This window comes from Fringilla coelebs (assembly GCF_963513975.1).
Source record: "Fringilla coelebs genome assembly, chromosome: 4".
Taxonomy (NCBI): Eukaryota; Metazoa; Chordata; class Aves; order Passeriformes; family Fringillidae; genus Fringilla; species Fringilla coelebs.
In genome coordinates, this window is record NC_140032.1 from 53,235,569 (window position 1) to 53,257,072 (window position 21,504).

The 21,504-nt window shown below is 37.8% G+C and overlaps 1 protein-coding gene across 1 annotated transcript in view; it reads right to left on the minus strand.

Moving 5' to 3' along the window:
* CCSER1 (coiled-coil serine rich protein 1) overlaps positions 1 to 21,504 on the minus strand; it is a gene marked incomplete at its 5' end in the record, with an annotated part of 535,256 nt that overhangs the window by 483,691 nt on the left and 30,061 nt on the right. Inside the window, one exon of the mRNA XM_084203900.1 lies at positions 5,132 to 5,225. Coding sequence (XP_084060026.1) covers positions 5,132 to 5,225 — 94 coding nt within the window. The remainder of the gene's footprint in view (positions 1 to 5,131; positions 5,226 to 21,504) is intronic.

The following is a 21,504-nucleotide window of genomic DNA, read 5'->3' on the forward strand; positions in this document are numbered from 1 at the left end:
AAAGCACTGGGGGTAGAACACAAGGGCAAGGGATACAAGGGAGAAAAACTGCTTGGCACAGGAGGGGTTAACAGCTGAATGTGGGAGGAAGGGGCTTGAAACTTGGCAAAAAAGTAGCTAAGTAGCAAAGAGATAAACGGACACCTGGCTCAACTGAATAACAAAGGCAGGTCTGTGTCACACTAAAATCACGGGGAGCAAAAAACCACAAAAGGACAAATCAAACAATAACCTGCAAAATAAAAACACACTGCAACAGGCTACTATTTACTGCAGTCCTAATTTAATGACAACACCCACCACATAAAACCACTTTGTTTTCAATAGGCTATGGCACAACACCAGCACACAGCTCACGCACGTTAACGTGCATTACTTGAATAAACTCCCCACTGCTGGTATCACTGAATATAAAGGTCTTCCTCCTTCATTTGACTAATCAATACTTGGAATCAAATACATCGTGTTTCACGAGGGAAAAGGAAAATGAATGAAGTTAAATTAATGCTGTCACTTTCTATAAACCTGCAATGAGTTCCCACTATAGAAACCACTGACTTCATTATTTTACAACCGGAAATCAAAGCTGCAGCATATTTTAAAAGTCTAATTTACTGATATTAAAAAAAAGACACCCTCAAGACTCATCATGTATGTCATATTATGCTTCATTGTAACCATTCCATCTCAAGAACAGTATGCAAAACTCTCAGCAAATCACATTGATTAATATTTTGAATTTGTATGCAGTAGCGCTCTGCACTCACCAAGTACAATATAAATATTTTATTAAATTTCAAAGCAATTGCATTAGGCAGGATAATAAAATGTCTCTGTCTCACATTCTTTGTGTCAACAATACAGCCTTTAAAACAGAAGCAAAAGTAGTAAATTAAAGCAGTAAACTCACTTACAGCGAGAAAGTCAGAAATGAGGGAATTCCAGACTTCTAAAGCTGTGCTAAGACCAGCAAAGCACAGACATTTATGCCCAAAGTAGAAGCATCTGCCTGAGGTTTGCAGGTGTCTCCATTGCTTCTGTTGTATGGTTAGAGAAAAAGTTAGGGATATTTTTTAATTTGCTAATTCGCTAGTACTCAAAAGGATTTATAGCACCTTTTTGCAGGAACCTCATTTCATGAGGATGCTGCTGGAGGGCAACCAGCTCATTACAGAAAAGCTGAGGGGACAGAACAAGAGCACAAGAGTTAGAGTAATAAATAAATAAATAAAACCCACCATAAACAAGAAAAGACGTAACGGATCTTTGTCTCTTTCTCCTTTCTATTTCTATATTTTAATTAACACAGCATACCACTTTCTGGAACATCTCCTTTCCTACCAACTAGCTTGTAGCTGCTCTTGAAAGCTCCTTAATAGAAAATTCTCCCAGAAATCTTTCCAATATGATCTTATTTTCTATTCACAAATGGTCACTAAAACAATGGTAGATCAATACAATACAATTATTTTGTAAAATTAGTGTTATATTATAAGCTTCGGTACAAAGACGGAGACAAATCTCTAAAAAACTGGAGCTCCTAACAGCATTTAAGAGAATTTCTCAATTTGCCATTAATCAGTTCATCGACAGTGTTTATTAACTGGAGCAGTACCCTTCAGAATTGTTATGTCTAAAGGACTCAGCTTGATGTATACAGCCTCCTCACCAAGGCATAATTTTTGATATTCAAGTTAGAATGTGATGTTAGCCTTTGTACTCATGTAATTTGCCATTAGAAATTTTCATAGCCTTTTAAAGAATAACTATTCCTAGCTATTCCTTAGTTATCCCTCAGGAACAAATGAAGAAAGAACAGAAAAATTTTCCAATTATACCTCTTCATATTTCAATCTATTTGTTAAAATATTGAATAGAGCTTCTCCTGGAACATTTTTCCCCATAGTAATTCCCCACAGAACTATTTATCAAAAGCAAAATAGAGCACAGGTGAATGGCAATACAGCTATAGGACTGATGGCTTTAACCAACTAAACGCTGCAATCAGCATCAGTACACAGAACATCAACAGGGTTTTTACTGTACTACAAACAGTCACAGTACTGCTAATACTTTTGACTTCCAGAAGAGCATTATGTTAATGTTTCCATTCAAAAAGCAGCCTTTTGTGCAATATTTTTATACTCATGAACACCTTTATTCTGATAACAGACTAAGAAGACATGCATTAACTCTCATTTGACTTCAGTATGACACACGTGTGAATGTCAGATACACAGATCCCCTGCAAATATTAGGGAAACATGAGGACCTTGTTAGAGAGGTAAACAAATACTGCAATAAAATGGATTAAATATGTAAAGCTGACATAGGCTGAATCTTCTACAGAAGAGACTGCACATCCATCTAACCTCTAATCAAAGGAGGCTCACAAATCTGTACACCTGCAAGTGTCCTGACTGAATTTTACTCAAGGGAGCCATAGGTAAACTCTCGAGCCCATCGTTTTAAAGAAGCCTTCACAAAGAGTTCAACAAACCTGCAACTGCCAAAAATTACAGAAAATCATCTACTTTCAGGCCAGTCACATACCTGAAGAATTAAACAGTCCTTTGGTTTAATTCAAATTCTATTAGAATACTATGTTCTATAGTAACAGTACTGGCTCATCCTCCATGTGCTATTGGCTGTCTTCTTGGCAGTCGAAATTAAAAATCTTTTAAAAAACATACATTACCTCCCAATTACCTGAAAGAGCTTATATGTGCATACCCAGAAATATCATCAATTTCAATCTGATTAATTTATGGAAGTGTGAAGCTCTGCATTAAATTAACTGTATGCCTTTAACATGATCACTTGATCACTTCTGGTGCCTGTAGAAAAAACTGCACCAAAAATATTTGATAATGTAATTTAATTGATAAAGTTCAGAAGAATTGTATTTAGGCATTAATAGAGATGCCTCTTGGAAAAAAAAAGGAAACCCAGAAGTGAGAACAGATTGACTTGGAATTACTGAAAAGAATTTTTGTTGAAAGTTCTTAAATTCTGGAAGTTGGCCACAGCTTCACAAAGGAATCAGAAAAGAAATTTGTTACAAGTGTTTAAATATAAGTATCTAGTTCAAGGCTATTATGCACTTGAGTGGTATTCAAATACTAAGTCACTAAAAATCAAGCACACTGCCTCAATACCTTAACGCAAATTATGGGGATGACTTACAACCACAACAGATTTTGGGCCAGATCCTCAAGCAAAATAAAGATATCAGCTTTTTTTGGTTAAATTTAGTCAACTTCATATTGTGGCTCTACCCTTCCAAATCTTTCTTCCAAGTGAATGACTTTAAAAAAACAGTGACAGCTAGGGAAATCCTACATTTTTTGCAGCTAGGTTTACCACCAAACAAATAAAACCAAAGAGCAAATATTACTAAAATAAACACATTTGTGTTTAAAGACAACGTGCATACTGCAGTGTGTGTCTCTATTTTATTGCTCAGAATAGAAATGGTCATTCAGAGGACCAGTCTTCAGAGGACAATGTAGATCTCTGTTTTAAAAGCATCTCATTTGCTCCGGATAATGAGCCAAGAGCAGGAAGATTATGTGTCATATCACATCTCCATCTTAATTACTTCTCTATCAGTATGTCACTCAGGCATTATTATATTTTAGCTGCTCTAGAAGTTGCCATAAAATCTTTGCAATCATATACTGGACATAACTTTCATTTCCCTCTTAATTTAGTGCTTTGTAAAATAAAGGAAAACAAAGGTCAGGTCAAGTGCAACACATCAGGGAAGTTTATTTATGGAAGCAAGTTCTGCCAGTTAACTCCTTTCCAACCAGTCCAGGTAATAAATAAGTCTGAATCTCATATGGTTTCTTATAAAATGCAATGTTTGTTTCTGAAGCTTTTTGAAACCACATTTCTTTACCCATCATTCAACTTTCTGTAAACAATTAATAGCACTATTCAGAATGGGTTAGAAAGGGCCTTTTCTGTGCAGCTCATTTATTGCATCCTAGCTTCCAACCATTTAGAAAACTATGATCATGAACACGTTACTGCTGCAACCCTCTATACTCTCTACCAAAGGAAACAGAACGGATGTTTCATCCTGTAAGTAGATATGCAAACAGGTTTAAAAGCACGGCACAATGGTTAAACAGAATTATCACAGAGATAATTCAGATATGTTCACAGAACAGTCAAACACAGAAAATATCAAACAGGACCACAATTCAAGCATTGTAACCATTGCTGAATTTGCATCTAAGAAGGAACCAGAACTGAAGATGGTCCACACTAGCCAGCACATGTCTCAAAAAATGCACTTCCGCATCAGTCTACAAGAATGTGCACTATGGGCATCTGTGCGGGAGAAACTGGGATCAAGGATCAGCAGGCAAAAGAGAAGGTGAGAATTCCTCAGGCTTAAACTCACAGCACTGTCAGAATAGAGCATCCCAGCAGAGCACAAACCCAGAACTCTACCTGGGATCAAGCACAAGTCCCACATAGGTTTGAAGACTCTCCAAATACTGCTGAATTAGCAGGACTTCGATTCACAGACAAGGTTCTGCTGCTCCACATTCCAGAAAAGGAAATTTCTCTTCACTGGTCCAACAACTTACCTTGCATAATCTTATTATAAAATGGCAGTAAACACAGTATATAGCAATAGTTTATTGCTATTAATCAAGGCATTGCAACAAGGCTTTAACCAAACATATGAGAAACTGTCAAGTAACACTCATGTTTCAAGCCAAACCTTCTTTATTTGAAAAAGATTTTTCTGGCCCACACGAAATGTGATCACAATCATTCCACCAATGCTCTTTTGCTAAGTGCCTGGGGTAGGCAGCAGTCATTTTAAGTATTTAGAAAAACAGATGGGTCTGCCCTTGGTACTGAAATTCTGTAGCTGTAAAAATCACTTCCATTTCATAACTGACCATATGAAGTCCAAGTGCTGTGCAAACAGCATTTTTCTGATTAATTACAAACACATTTAGGAATAAATCTAAAAAGTGAATACCACTCTCCTCCTTCCAAGAAAATTACGCCTTTTTATTTCCAAGTAATTGTACTGAACATATTTGCTTTTTATTCCTAGAATAATATTACCTCACTGAAGACAGAAAGCATTTATCTGACTTACCAGAACGCTGGTGATGTTGCTCTTCCAGGAACTCCAAGTCAAGCATTAGGTCATCTTCATCCAACTCACAGGAACCCAAGTTATTCAAAACATCCTAGCATAGATTTAAAAAAGAAAATGAAAAAATAAAAGAAGCATTAGAAACATTTAGATGTTTTAGCCAAACTGCTCTGCACAAAGTTATTTCCAATCAGATCTGGAAAACACGTTTAAGGAGGAGCTACAGAAAATTTTTCTGCTAACATTAGACCAGTGAGAAATGGTATGAAACAACTGTCCAACCTGAAATGTTTGCCAGTATTGTCTTTTTAGAGGATCTCAAACATTTAACAAAAAACCCCAGAAGTACAAGTAATATCATCTACCTGTTCGTGACGGTTTTGTGCCTTTGCAAGTTTAATCACAACTTTTTATGAAGAATAAAAATGTTATTTTTAGCACAATAGAAAAGTATCAGTGCATGTTTTTTATTAGATTTTGGAATTCTGAGCACTGCCTGCCCTTACTAATGTACTTTGAAGAGAGATTTACTGTTTTATTTATCAAAAGGATAAAGAGATGCCAATTTAGCATAAACAGGAAATTCAGGCATGAATTATCAACTTGTCCGTTTTTAAGTACTTATGTGGGTGGCAAAGGCTTATGCAGACAGAGAAGAAACATGACTCTTAAGTGTAGCTGTTTAGGTCCCCATTACCATTTGTTTACCTAGTCTTAACCACAAGACAGGTAAAGCAGGTTTACACACAGGGATAATAATTCTCCATCTTCTTCCCATGCTTATTTTACTTTATGGTAATTTCTTTTGATGTGGTAATCCATTGATTTTCTCCACAGTCACCAACACCAAACCAAAGCTAATACAATGCCTTCTCCAGCTGGCATTTTGTTTGCTGATGAACAAGCAAAACTGCAGGGCTCAATTTTTCAGTCCATCCAAGCGCAAGTTAAGCCATGGGATGGATGCTGGCACCCTGAGCACTGCACATGCTCCCAACACTAATGTAACATAACAAATCAGAGTGAAAGAGGCCAGGTTATTGTCCCAAAGCACTGAACAGTCTGGGAGATCTCTGCATAGCAATCTGCTGTATAGAAAGTAGAGGAATATGACAGTAGTATACATTAAACTAGTGAAAGCCCTTCTTGACTTCAGTTCCAATCATATTTTTTTCAGGTTCCTTTTCATTCTTCAAATTTTCCCCCCACAATAGACACCACCTCTTATTCCTACACACCACTTGCACCTATTTAACCCTTCGGAGAATTTTTCTTCAAACTCTGTTTTCTACTCATTCACAAACAACATACACACAACACAAGGACTTCTTGCTTTCTCTTCCTGCCTTACCATCAGCACAAGAAACCTCTTATGAGATACAGAAGTCACTGCTAGTGCTGCTACTAGATTTTTGCTCCCTTTTTAAATGTAAATGCTATTATGCACTCGAGCTTAATCAAACTGTATATTAAATGTAGAGAATGTACAACACACTTTGTTTATATATATTGTTTTTTGCATGTAACAAAAAAATTTGGTGAAAACATCCAGAAGAACAATCCCTGCAATTGTTAAGCAACAGCTAAAAGTTTTTCATGCCAGCAGAGGCAAAAGGTGAAAAGGCTGGAGTACACAGGTCTATTCTTTACCTTAAAATTGTCTATACTACAGTTGACCAACTGAATCCAGATTGATATTAATGCTGAGCATCCTTTGATAAGCTATACTAGCAAGGAGCAATGAATTCATGTTAATTGAGTATCTCCTACATCTTGGGCAGTAATTTATTTGTGATCTGAAATCCTGGGAGAATGCCTGCAAAAACATAGCGACTCACAGCCTTCATCAAGAAACAAATTCCATTTGATTTGGAATTAACAAACACAAACAGAATCACAACTTCCTAAGCTGAAGAGCTGAAAAACCATGTAAGAAGGACCAAAAGAAAAAGGTTGTCTTCAACTCTCCTTCTGCTTATTACTGCTTTTCAGGAAGATCTTCACCACCTGAGTAACGCTCTGAGGCAAACCATGCTCCATCTACCCTCTCTGTTCTGCAAGGCTGATGTACATCCTGCTCCACACAGCAACACCTCTTCTCATCCACCTGAGCTGAGGGCTCCCAGTTGCCCTCACAAAGCACCTGTGACCCCTTTGCCTTCCCTTTCCTACAGCCTCTTCAACTGCACCAACAACATCAGGCAAGCTGAAGTGACAAAGCAAAGCACCCTTGAGTTTATTCTTTCCTAAGTGCCTCCTCCAGGCAAAGAGTCTCCCTCTGTTCCCAGGAGGTCGCTTGCTCTTTATAAAGGAACAAATCACAGGACTGGGACCAAACAAATTAGAGGAGCTGTTGTCCATCATGGCAAGAACAAGGGTTTGACAGGGCTGTTCCACCTCCAAGGATGTCAATTATGGCAGTCTAGCTGATTCCCTGCTCTGATGGCCTACCTGTGGGCAGAATTCTTCCATGGACACAAACCAAAAATGAACTCACAAATGCGTAAAAGCCCACCCAAGCAGAGAGTACTAGTTAGATTCCCAAGGGTGTTCTAACTAAGTACTATTTTCTGAAAACATATAATTAGAAAATAAGAGAGCCGAGCTCTCAGAATGACCTGCCTAATGTCACAGCACAGCTCAGCAATCCTGCTGTGAGTACACGCCAACGTCCTCTACCCCTCTGCCTCCTCACCAGGATTCATTATTCCTTTGTTGCTATGATAATTAGCAAAAATTGTAATTTCCTTTAAAGTTTAATATCTCTTTGACCCTTTGCCCATTCTTCCCCGCACCACTGCCACGGCGGTCTTTGAAGAATAACACAATTAAATATTAAAAAAATAAAATCAGAGAGAGATCGAGCCCTAAAGAGCATTCCAAGTGAGTAGTTTCAAGGCTTTGCTACATAAAGAAAAATAACTTAATTCTTCCATCGAAGTCTCAAGGAACCATTTGCTGTCTATTTAGGGAGGCATACCCTTTATGTATTTTAGGAGACAAACCATTTAGTTAAGGCACAACTTTGCAGCAAAAAGTTCCTTATTGACCCTGTAATAACCCTTCAGAAGCCTTAAGACATACTTCCTACTTCCAGGGTATGCTTGACTTCTACTACCATTTTGACTTTATAATGGACTCAAAATTAACATGATGGTGCTTTTTTCTTCTAGTCTATCTGGAAGTTGATCATACCCTGTGAGAAGAGCACATGAACATGGTTAATCAATCATTTGCCCACACGTCTCAGATTCTCCTGGTCAACAGCCTGCAACCAGTTTAAAAACTAATAAATTCATTTTGCCAACCATACTTTCCACCTTTGAGTTGGTGGGCTACCACTGTTATTTTAAGAAGTTTCTATTCACACAAGAATTCAGCAGTAAAAATTTAAAGGTTACAAACTCAGCCTAAATGTCAGTGGTTCATACAACGGCTCAGGATGTGTTTGATAACCAATAATGGCTGTAAACAGAACAGGATGCTCATCTAAGGATATTTCAAGGATTCAGTAACTTCTTATTAATATTTTCATATTTAAAATTGTTTCAGCAACCACAAGAAGTACAAACTGCTATTTTCATCCAACTGAGTATCTTACACAGGACTCACTGAATGCAATGGTACTCAGCTTAGTCTGGGCCTAGTTACTACTTCATTAAAATTCTTAAGTAGTATGACCTACAAACAACTTTAGTATCAAAAGATACCCAATGGTTTGCAGAGGTATGGTTCAGAAACAGCTAAAACTTTTTAGTAATAGAGATGTACCAGGCACACAGTTCCCCCAGCCAGTAAGTTTACTCAGGCTGGTTGAAGATTTCCTTCCTACACTTTAGTACCCTCCCTATCTCATTTCTCTCTTCCCAGTTTCCCTTCCTAAGAAGGGCAAATGAAAAGAAATCTAGTGCATAATACATAAATTTTAGTCCATTTCCAGAATAGCAAAGTATTTAATTATTTTTATACCTGTTCTGTTCAGAGGACAACACCAAAAAATGAGTCTGGAAAAAATAACATCAGCTTTAGCAGTAAATATATATAAAAGGTAACAGGTCTCAAATCTACCACTGGGCTTTAAATACTAAAAAGCAACATCTCTTTATGAAGGCTTCTTTACTATATTTTTTTTCCTAATTATTATTCCAAATAACTAACTTAAGCATATAAACACCTAGTCAAATTACTGCTTATGGAATCACAGTGTAGTCCTTTAAAAATTGACTACTTTGCTTTTTAAAAATGGCAATAAAACACATATGAATATGTAAATACACTAGTGTACATTATTTTGTTAAGCAACATAATTCAGTTCCACATGGGCCAAGCAAAACTGTATTAATTTGCACAGTACATATAAACCAAGCAGGCTAAATCCATGCAGAACTGAGTATTTGCAACTCATAGGTAAAACCAAGTTTAATAATCGGGTTGAGGTAACAAATCTCCCCATTTGAACCAGCCAGTAATCAGTGGCACCAAAAGATTAATTTCTTCATCTTTTCACACATCTTTACTCTACACTTCTTGCTCTTCTAAACAATTGAAATAATCTAGTAACAGCAAGGTCCCCAAGGCTGCAGACACATTCTCTGTCATTAACACCATTTTTGGAATGTTGTATATGTTATTTTCAATTTTATTCTAATTAACATGTACTCCCTGGTCAACATGATATTCAAACAAGTTTTGTATATTTCTCAAGTGCTATAGTGGTCATCTTGAGAGAGATTCAGACCTGATAAATCTCATACTGCTGAGCAAGGGGATGCAATTCTTTTTTTTTTTCTGACCAGAGTTTATGGTTACCACACACAGGTTGAATCTGGGGCCTTGCATTTTCCAGTTTATTTCCAGGTTCTTTTACACAGACTGAGATTTCCATTTCTTGGCTGAATTGTGTCACTGCAACAAAATCTTGACTATTTGCTCAGAGATTGTTCAGGGGCTTGGAGAACCTGAGGCCCAGTAAGAAACTTAAGCCACAAGACTGAAGCATTGGCACGTTCACAATTATTCAGTTCAATATCATTTCTCTCAAACACATCCATGGCTGAAGAAAATATACACAAGTTAACTCTGGCTATAAATACATTGCTATAACCTAGCTGTCATGAACATATTGACTACATTTCAATCTTTAATGGATCTTTTCATCAAGCTTTGCTCTGTTTGACACTTTGTCACTGCACTTCTTCTGATGCTTGCCTTGCAAAAATCTCACTGCTGCTGCAACTAAACTGAGCAGTTGAGATTTGGTCATGGGCATCCCTCTTGGAAACCTGAGTCTTGTACACACACACACATATGCAAAGAGAGATACATTTTTCCTCAACTGTCTGTAACTCTGCCCCACTGCCTCTTCAGACTGTATCAGGAAAGCCCTAAATCTCAGGGGAATAGTTTCTTTAACACTTTTTCCCCCCAGAAATAATAGCAAGGGTCTCATTTGCATAAGTGATTATGCAGCGATCACTGGATTTTCAAAGATATTTTTAGAAATACAGGAACAGTATTTTAAACTCACTTTGGGTTGTTTTCCTTTCCTCTCACATTGGCCTCTAGACAGCTTTCTAATTGTCTTCCTCTGTATAACTGTTCTTAACTATTTTCTAAAAACAGATTTTCATATATTACCGGTAGGAGAGGGAAGGACATTTCCAAAATGTAAGGATTTAATGTTCATGCCTCCCCACTGAAATTAGGTAGTAAATGTTAATATCTAATATTATAGATTCCTTTTTTCCTTCACTGTATAAATATATGTGGCAGGCTATTTGAGATCAATGCCTTTGCAAGAGTATATAGAAAACACACTCTAAGGAGAATAATGTCATTTTTTGTAAAGTCACATGTATGACAATTCACCTGTATCAACTGTGGGTCACTGAATATCTGATGCTGGAGAAGAACAAAATTAAATACTTATTTCAAGACTGAAATGATTTCTAAAGATTGCCGAAGGATAGTACTTCATCAAAATTGTATTCAACAAAGGAACGTGGCATACAATCAGCATAAGAATGAAAACTGAGACATACTCAAGGAAAAAGAAAGACCTTGAGCTATTTAAAGTAATGTTAGCTGCTAGAACTGTACCTGAATAATTCATGGACATAATGAAGTATTTCCCCTTCTGCTCTCTCCCACACACTTCAAAGGGAAAATGAAAGTATATGAAATCCAGCAAACAGAAAAACTTTTAAAAACATAGAATCTCTGCCAACAGCCTGAAAATTTTTGCATCAAGTTTAAAGCTTATGGATTACTTTCATATACCAAGAGCGGCTTAAAACAGTTTTTTTCCTACTGAACAGCACCACCCAAAAAGCATATTATTCTCTACACAAATAAACTGAAGACTTTAGAAAAGAAAAAAATAAATGTTCCCATGTTTGGTAAAGACATGTTCTGCAGCTAACATGTGAAAATCCAATTATATCATAAATTAATGTGCCCTTAAGAACCAAAGACAGAAAATTAGCAGTGGAGGGAACATCATGCTATTCTTCAAAACATTTTCTGCGTGCACTCTTTCGGCCGTGTAAGGGAAGAGCAGTACTTTCCACCTGATTGGTGCCTCTGCCCTTTTGATTTTCTCTGTGCATTAAATCAATGTCTGCAATGATGCTCCTCTTGCCTGAGTGATTATAACTAATGGAGTCTCCCAACAGGTCTCAGGCTGGCACTCACCCACACAGGGCTTGTTGTGCCACAGATCCAGCCAGCTCCCCGGAGCCACTCACGGGGAATGCAGCCAAGCCCAAGAGCGGCTGCTGGTAGGAACGGGACCTACCCATCCTCCTGTTCTGCCACAGTGTCAGTCAAAAATAGAGGAGCAACAGCCAGTGTTTTGGGAGCACAGGAAGGTCACCAATAGTATAACTGGTAACAAAAGTATTTTGTAACACTGCTAAGCACAGGAATATGAATATTATGATGTTCCAAAGACTGAAAAAGAGACATGTTTGCACAAACCATGTGTAGCAAAACACACAAAAAACCTCAGAAAAGTGGTGACAAAGGTGATGTGACAGGCAGGAGAAAGACAAGTGATGGAATCAGAACTAATCCTCACTCCAAAAATTAGATGACCTATAGCAGAGGTGGATAAAGTCCCCTCCTTTTCCTTTTGGGGTGGAAGCTGACAAGGACAAAGCCATCAAGGATGTGCGCAAAGATGAAAAAGGAAGAAGCAGCACACACTGGATCCAGTTTCCAACAGTTCAGAGAGCAGAGACTGGCCTCCAGAGACCCCGTGAGGGCAATGGCAAGGACCATCCCAGCAAGACTGACCTTGTTCCTCATCTCCTAAAGAATCCCATTTTTAGTTCAGCAGCCATCTTTAATTCATACACATATACAGGTATGTGCACACACCCACCTGCAACACAGGCACAGATAAACAGCTGGGAGGCAACAGATGGCCTCAGCATTTAAGTCGTAGTTTTATACAATTTTAAGCAAATTAAAGCAATTTTAAGCATCTATCAGAGCATTCTAAACCCATGTTCAAGCCAACTCTAGATAAGGATCAGCTCTTGACAGACCTGATGAAAGACAGCAGTCACCTAACCCTGAATTGACTATTTGTCAAGATTTCTAAAGTAAAAGCCACACTGAAAATGCACCAAAGCTTCCATGCAGCAGAAAGCCTGAGAACACTACCTGTGAAAAAAAGGAAAAAACTATCAGAGAGGTCCTTTACTTAATAGTCACCACTCCTTCGAATAATTTTAGAGTGTTGAGATTCACTTTGGTTGTAAACAGAATCAAGACAATGGGATTTTCTGTGTTCAAAAAGGCGCATGTATACGTTTTTTATACATCAATCTACAATTTCATTTAAAGAATCCTGGGGGGAAAAAAAAAAACCCACTCTCACAAGAAGTATGAAAATGCAGTCCAAAAAATGCAATGAAGCTTAAAGGGACCAAACAAAGCTTCCTTTAATAACTTTTTTTTCCCTCCTCACTCACACACACATATGCTTTCCTCCCACCAGAGGGACATATCTGCAACATGTAATCTTCTTTATGGATTAGTTAATATTTTTACAGCCTTTGTAATAGGCAAAGTGTTATGCAAGCATTCTAGTGCAGAACACAGCTTTGTGTAATTTTTCTACACTCTCATCAGATTTTTCTGCCAAACACAGAAAAAGCTCCTCAAGGGTCTCTATCCTGCATTTATATAAGATGCAATTCAGACTCCTCTGTGAAACTTATTTGTATATACCTTAGAGATGCGAGTACATCTTAAGAGTGTCCAACAGGTTATTCAACACATGTATTGATCAGTTATTTTTTTCTAAAACCACTCAAATAACTTAGATGTAAATTTTCTGTCACTTGAAACTTTGTCTGTGTCGTGAAAGTACCCAAGTCAGCACTTCAGTCAATATTTAAAGGGTCAAAATTTGATTCATGTTACCTGAGGAACCTTCAATTCTATGTCTGCCTTTTCTCAACCAGTGGTATAGAGAAGGGAAGAAAAAAGAATATAACCATACAACTAGTGAGAACCTGAGTGCCAAAAAGAGAAAAATTTAACATCAGGGGACACAAGAGGGAGAACCATTTATACACATGACAAACCCCTACCACTCCTGTGTCAAACTCTTACCTAAAGAATATCATTGTTCTGACAAACTACATCAGAACAATTCACATATTGCCACAATCCAGCACCAGCCACAGTCATCTGGCAGACACAGCTGAACTCCAACTCCTTTCCCCAAACAGGTACATATCAAGGTCAAGAACCGATTGATTTTCCTTGCGAATAAAAGAATGTTCCAGTTCTAGTTATATCAGCTCTACTGTTGGAGTCAGCACTTTTGGATGTCAAGTGAGAATAATCTGTTTTACAGCTTGAGCATGATTTTATTCCTAAGAAAAGACTAAGAACTTTCTGCATATCAAAAACTCAAAACTCTTCTAGACATATGATTAAATAAATATTTTTTCCTTCACAATATTATTATAAGCCAATTAAGGCTGAACCTTCCATTTCTAATTTTAAATTCTTGCCTCTAATATTGGTGATAAATCACTGGAAAGTGAGCCTTGCAAATAAAACCACAAGCGACCATTTGGTATAGTGCCATTAATGCAATATATAATAGATATGCTATGGCTAATATTATTTGAATTTTTTCTGTTTCCATGGCAACTTCGGCCTGCAACTACTCTGGTAAACAGGGGTTTACAGCATTCTTTGAGAAATTCTTCTGCTCAAAAGGCATTTTTCCACTACTGCATACTTTTTTCTTTTTTTATTGGAAGAAAAACTGGAACGTCAATTATTGGTCCAGAAGAAAGATTTTTTTTCTTTCATTATCACAGTTGAGTGGGCAGTGAATTGGGAACTTGAAGCAAGGCAAACTATTACAAGCTTTGACTAACAGCAGCAATAGAAAATGCAACATCCCATCTTGGAGAGGTATTGAAACCGCAGAGACAGAAACCCCAGCTGCTTGCAGGAAATCCTGCAATGCAGCCATTTGACTGGCTTTGGTACTTCTCCCTTGTACTTTCAAAAGTATTTGATGCTTAAGACACCTATCTTTTTCAGTATCTACATCTGCATCGTCTTCTAGCAAATATCTAGAGCACAGAATGAAAGAACAGCCTCAATACCTATAAAACAATGTCCAATTCCTTCCCATGATTTACACAGGTGCTACACCTGCACAGAAAAAATCTGGCATGCCAGGCATCCCAACTTAACAACAGAACACTACATGTGGGTACCAGAGTTCACCTGTCTGTTAAATCCAAATCCAGAGATGACCAAAACTGCACCAAAGCTGCCACACACCTTGCCAACCACAACTAGGGACAACCAACACAATCTGGCTGTATGGCAGCACTCACTGCCCCCCCCCACAAAAAAAATTATCTGCTGATGAAGTCAGTGTGCTGTTAAGAGGGTGATCTCCCTGCCAGAGCAAAGCAGAAAGGCCTGAGAACACAACACTCTTGGAGAGGTATAACACACCCTGAACTAAGGCCAGGGAAGGTAATTAGGCCAGCTTAAAGCTTTTGGGCACCTCTGTCTGTTCAGCCTAGCCCAATAGCAGCGCTTTCATCACTGCTTCAGAGCCTAAAGCAGAAGCTGAAGATGATTCCCTTTGTAAGGCAATGAACTCAGAGTTCATTTTAAGTACAACATAACCCTCAGCAATGTTAATTGCCTCACACACTGTTACTTGCTTGCAGGACATCCAATCCTTCAGTAATTTGAAACAATATAGCAGCTTAAAAAAATCAGACTGATCTCAAGCTTATTAGATTGAGAAAATGTAGTTGCTGATGCACCCCAACCAGTGAAGTTCAAATAATAAAGTTACATAAAACATAAGTTATACATATGACATTTGGACCCCATATGCATCTAAGTATTGTAGGGATTGGATCAGCGTCTAGATCAGAAGAAAACAAAATTCTAAAACATTAGATACAGGATTTACCACAAAGCACAACTTGTTTTTCACTCTACTTATAGGCCTTTTACCCCCAATTTTGTTTCCATTTCTTTCTCCTCACTGTGTGGTTTTGCTTTTAAATGGTATCTGCTGTGTTTCTTTGACAATTCCCATTCTTCCTATAAATTTAACAGAACCAAAGTGCTATAATACAGAATAGCAAAGAAATAGCACATTTTAGGCTTAGAAGGACAGTAAGTGAAAAAATGCAGTCACTGAATCAGCAGCTTGGTTGTTAAAGGCTCTCTGGTTTGCCATATAAATATCATATATAAAGTCATAGAAGTCTTCATCCTGAGGATGCGACAAGCCTAGTGTTTGAACAAATGGAGATGGGTGGCTTATTACACTTAGGAGTTAGACCTCAGACAGTCTAGAAAGGCTCAGCTCTGCTAGGAAGTACTCCATAGACCTTTTTCACTAATCAACATTTATGCATCTTCAGTCTAGAGAGCAATTTAAACTCTTTGAGGTCACAGTGACACTGTCAGAAACTTTCTCAAATCTTAACCAAAAAAGACTGTCATTATAATGATTTTCACTTGCCATTAATTCCCAGCTGCCTAATTTATTACAGTAGAAAGCAGTCCCCCAGTACTAATTGGAATAAATTTTTCATTTAATAGTCTAATGTGCTCCAGTTTGGGACTTTTTTTCCTTTCATCAAATCAATGCTCTCATTATTTGTTAACAGCTAGGTGCTCAGGGCAAATTGTTAAGAAGCCTAGAAAAAGCCTCTTGGTCAACAGTCTAGACTTTAAAAGTATCACAGGATAAGTTATAATTTTATTTCAGAATTAAGTAAAACACAGTCTTCTGATTTGAATGGGATAGTGGCATTTATAGGTTCAGATAACAAACTGTTTCTGTTTCATTCCCACTCTAAGGCAACACCACAAAAACCCCAACTTGCTCAGCACATCAGGTTTTTATCCCATAACATGAATGAGATGAATCCTCATGGGCTAAGCTTCAGCAGGTCCATCACAATAAACTCATTTAGAGAATACCTGCCACAAAATCTTATTCAGCATGTAACCACTTTCAAATTTATACTAAAAAGAATTTAGGCTCTTCAGTGAAACCAGTCTTCCATGTTTATATAGTGAGGTAGGAATAAGCTGAAGTATTAAGCAGCAAGTATTTGATGTCTTAGAGTTGGCAGACTGGCCTTATTTTGAAATGTTCACAAGGCTGAGCAAGTACTTGTACTATACTTATGAGTATCTTACTCTGGAGTACTTGCACTGTATCAGTATTAGTGATGTTAAAACTGCAAACTACTTCTTCTCAATCAGGTTCTAACCTCACTTCAGTCAACAGGCTTCAATATCACTTTTTACAAGGATTAGCAGACATCTTCACACATCCACAACAGTGACATGCTCCTTCTAGGTCAGTATCCCTATTTTTATGATGTTTTTCTGCATGCCAGCTCCTTCTCCTAGTTGCCGTTGCTTTTAGTGTAAAAAGTACAGAGGTAAAGATGTTGATGAATCAGACATCAGAAGCTACATAAAGACCAGATACTACTGGATGTGCTGAGCAAAAAAATATGATCAAACATTAAAGCCCATCCTTTCTGCAGACTTAATTCTGTATGCATGGAGTGGATCAAGAAAAAACTAGACATTATTTTTTTCTTTCCACTTAGTGAAGTCATAAAGCAAACACAATCATTGTGAAAAAGCCAGCACATGTAAAAACTGTTCTGGAGTTCAGTACTATGCAGTGCTATTATTCCCAGCTCTGCAGTATTAGAGTACATGAACTTTTACAATTAACAACTTATTAACCTACTTTCCTCAAGAACAAGGTTGATGCCGCCCCATTGTCTAATCACAACATTTTTGTCCTTTCCTTGGGAAATTTTGAACCTCTTTACCAACATTCACTAAATTGGAAAGTGAGAGTCTCAAAGGCAAAATGCAGAAGCTGAGCTACAGCAGATATTTTTAAGAGTAAGATTCAAGTACTGCATCTGCTACAAGCAAAAGCCAGGCAGAAAACTGAGAGCTGTAACTGCCTCGGCCATAATAGCTTCCTTCAGTGTCTGCATCCTATGCCTAGGCAGAATGACAAAGGTGCCTTTTAATCAGCATCTCTATGCAGTGTTTATATGCTAAAAACAAACAAACAAACAAACCCCCCCCCCCCCATGATTTAGTGCAATATTTAAAAAAGAAAATTCATAGAGTTTTTTTTTTGCCATGATGTCATACTGTATGAAACTTACCCCTTTTTCATTTGGGCACAGCATCTATTATTAAATCATTATTTTTTGAATTGTCCTGAGGCAACGTATAGTAAAAAGGAAACCAAGTCTAAACTCTGTTATGCCTCAATACAGTAGGATTTTACTTTCCCCTCCATACAGTACCTGCATTGCTACTAAGCAACAGCTCTGAACAATTAGATGCTTTCACTCTGCTACTCAAAAAGCTGCAAATTTGTTTTTACAGCCAGATGATGCTTACAGAGGCAGAGTAAAAGCATGCTGAGGTGGCCTGCCCATCACCTCACTCAAAGCATTCCTCCACATCACAAGAGAACTCCTTAGCCTGCCAGCTGCCCAATGCCTTGAGGCATCTCTTCCCCTTAGGCAACACCACAGAACTCTCAAGTTGAAGCTTGGCACATGACCTTGCCGAGCTGCAGCATAAGGATTTCACTTGCCATGGTATTTTATCTGTCAGGATTCTTCACTCCTGAGAGATCCCATATCCTTCCCAACTCCAAGGACAAAGCATTGCCAGTTTCCTAGCACTGCAGGGCTACAGCTCCCTGGTTATGACAGTGGCATCATCAGAAATAAAAAGCTCAAAGAGAATTCCTTGCCACGGGCCTCACCTGCCAAGAAATCAAAAAAACCCTGCCTGCTCTCTTCCCAAAGCCTCAACACGGTTTTCTACACTGCAGAGTGGCATGCTGCTCCTAAATGCTCTCCAAATATTATCTGACTGCTATTTGTATAATATAAGGAAAACATAAACCATGTTTTAATCAAAAGGCTTAGCTATCATACTACACGAGAAATCGAGCAGCCTTCTACTCGGAAGCCAGGCACATCTTACAGCAGCTTCCATCATTCTGAAGAAGCCTAGTGCCACCAAGTGGCTGAGAGGAAAAATTAGCTCCTGGGTAAAATGCACTCCTCTGCAGAAAGCAGCCACATTTCCCAAAAGAATGACTTAGAATTGCAGTTGGCAGTTTGTTTGTGTTGAGAAAATCAGGTAATCAAAAATTAATTTCTAGGCACAACAATCAACAGACAACTTCATGGATCTGTGAAAGAGACAAATGGGCTACTGGCACCACAGAGTAATTGACTTCAGGTTTTGCATCAGAGCTCTGTATCATAAATTTAGAGTAAAATGGAAAAGTTTACACATTTAAATATTAATGCTATCCAGAATGTAAGAAGTACAATACCGTTGTTATCAGTAGCAGACTAGATAGCTTGCTGGCATCCTGCTAAAATTAACTCTGGCTGCAGAAGTTCAAAGTACATTCTCTGTTACACTTGTATTCTAACCGAACGCAAACATGCTTTCCTTTTAAACTAAGACAACTAAGACCAGCATGATATGGTACTCACTGCTTTTTGCCCTTGATGTTTATGAACTTTATAGTTCAAAATTTCATTGCAAAAAGAAGCAAGTTTCTAAGAAGTGAAATGAAGAAAAGTTACACTGAAAGGTTTTTTTTTTCTTAAATCCCCAGAGGAAAGTTCCCCTTCAAAAAAAAAAAAAAAAAAAAAGAACTCAACCTGTGATTGTGATTGACAATCATCTGCCTCACTCCTTAGTTCTTCATGGGAGTTCTTAAACTGCGCATAATCTTGTTATGGAACTCTGGCCCATTCTTGCTGATTTGAAGATAACTACAAAACAGCGCAATTTCTTCAGTGGCAACTTGTCATTTTCTCTCATTGATATAAAAAAAGCCCTAGTACAATAATCTTACCAACTTTCTGTATCCATATAAATTACATGACAGGTAATGGATTACACCACACAGATATTCTAAATTTCTCTGTTCCATTATCAATAAAAATAACAGTTCAGGGTAATGAACACTGTTTTCTGTCCCATGGGATATACAGTACTAGCTGCTTGCTTTGCGCTTGAGTTGAAAGTAAGAAAAATTATGCTTAAGGTTTATTTTTGTACATCTGAAACTGCCTCTGCTCAGGTCAGAGAAAACAACAGCCTCTGACACATGCATTCTTACTGTACTCTCAAGTCAGCAACAGGCAAAAAGAAAAACTGCTAAAAATTGCATTTCTTTTTGAATACTGGGTGGTAGTGAAATTCCACATCAAGATAAATCTATTCATAGATTGCCCGTGCACTCAGAAAAGAGCTATTAATTTAATCTCTACAGTAAAACTAATAATCTTAGCTGCTTTAGCTGATAATACAGCCCTTAACACAATGTGATACAAATGGAACTAAAAGCAGCCCATCATTAGTGTGGGGAAGGTCAAGGAGAAGACAGATTTAGACTTTTCACAGTAGTGCATGGCCCAGAGGACAAGAGATAAAGGAGACATACACTGAAGTATGCCTTGATACTTCAGACCTGACATGTGGAGAAACTCATTCCATAGGAAGCCAGACAGGTGCAGAAACCCTTCCTTGAGGCTGTATGGTCAGACTTCCAAGACCCAGGTGGATCAAGCCTAGAATAAGTTGGTCTGATCTCATACCTGGCCCTGCTGTGAGCAGGAGGTCAGACTAGAGACCTCAAAAAGGTCCCATCTAAACCTGAATGACAGTATCAGTATAAAAAGCTATTCCTTCATCAGTGGCCATCACTTGATTTTATATTGTTGTTTCTGGCATTCTAGTAGTGATAAGGTAATAAAACAAGAGGTTTTTTTCTCAGACAACTCTCACATTAAATACATGTAACAGCAGAGGTTCCTCTTTGTAGAAACCCTGAGACTTTTTGGGAATTTATTAGGGCAAATTAAATGGGATTTCTTACCAAATAAGGTAGTACTTGCAATGATCTCCAAGAATCTGCAATCTTCTGCATGTCATATTTCATCCTATTCTTTCACTCACCAGACTCCTTATGTTACACTTCTTTTTTAATCATCAGGCACATCTTGTGTTGACATTTAAGAGAAGTCCTTCATTTTCTACTCATCTTTAAAGCCTGTAAAAGCTTGACTTGTAGTCGAGCAGCTGGTAAATGTTCTTGGTTCCCAGCTCATGGCTGGGGGTCAACCAACAGCAATTATAAATACAAATGATAACTATTTTCCTGAGGACATGGTACAGAAGGATAGGTTAATTTATACAACATTCAAATCAGCAACCAAAACCTCTTTAATTCCGTGGCTGTTTCATGTACTGAGTATTTTTCTATGTGAAAAAGGAGTCTCCTCTTCAGAGTCAGACTCCAAATTTATGAGTTATGAAATTACTTTATGATACCACAATTTCTTATTTTAGTACTGCTGAAGAAAAATTTCCAAGTCATTTGCATCTGCTGATAAAATATCAGATGGTTATGTTTTATGCTGACAGATAAGGCAGTCATAACTACTACTAAATTTTAAGAATAAAAGTCAGCAAATTAAAATAGGTTTTTGCAATTAATTTTGATGCTTAATTTCAGTGTCTGAACAGTAAACTCTAATGAGCAGCAAAACTCTCTATGTGAAACCTATGTAATGTGATGTCTGTCCACATGTACGTTCAGAGCTCACATCACAGAAAGTTCACAGCAAAGCAGGTGCTCTGCTAAGTTATCCAAAGCTGACAGCTCGTGGAATCAGCTGGTTAGTAAAGACAACAAAGCAGCTCTGAGTTTACATGCAGAGTCCCTCAGACTGTCCTTCCATCCCACAGACTTGCAAACTCATCAAATG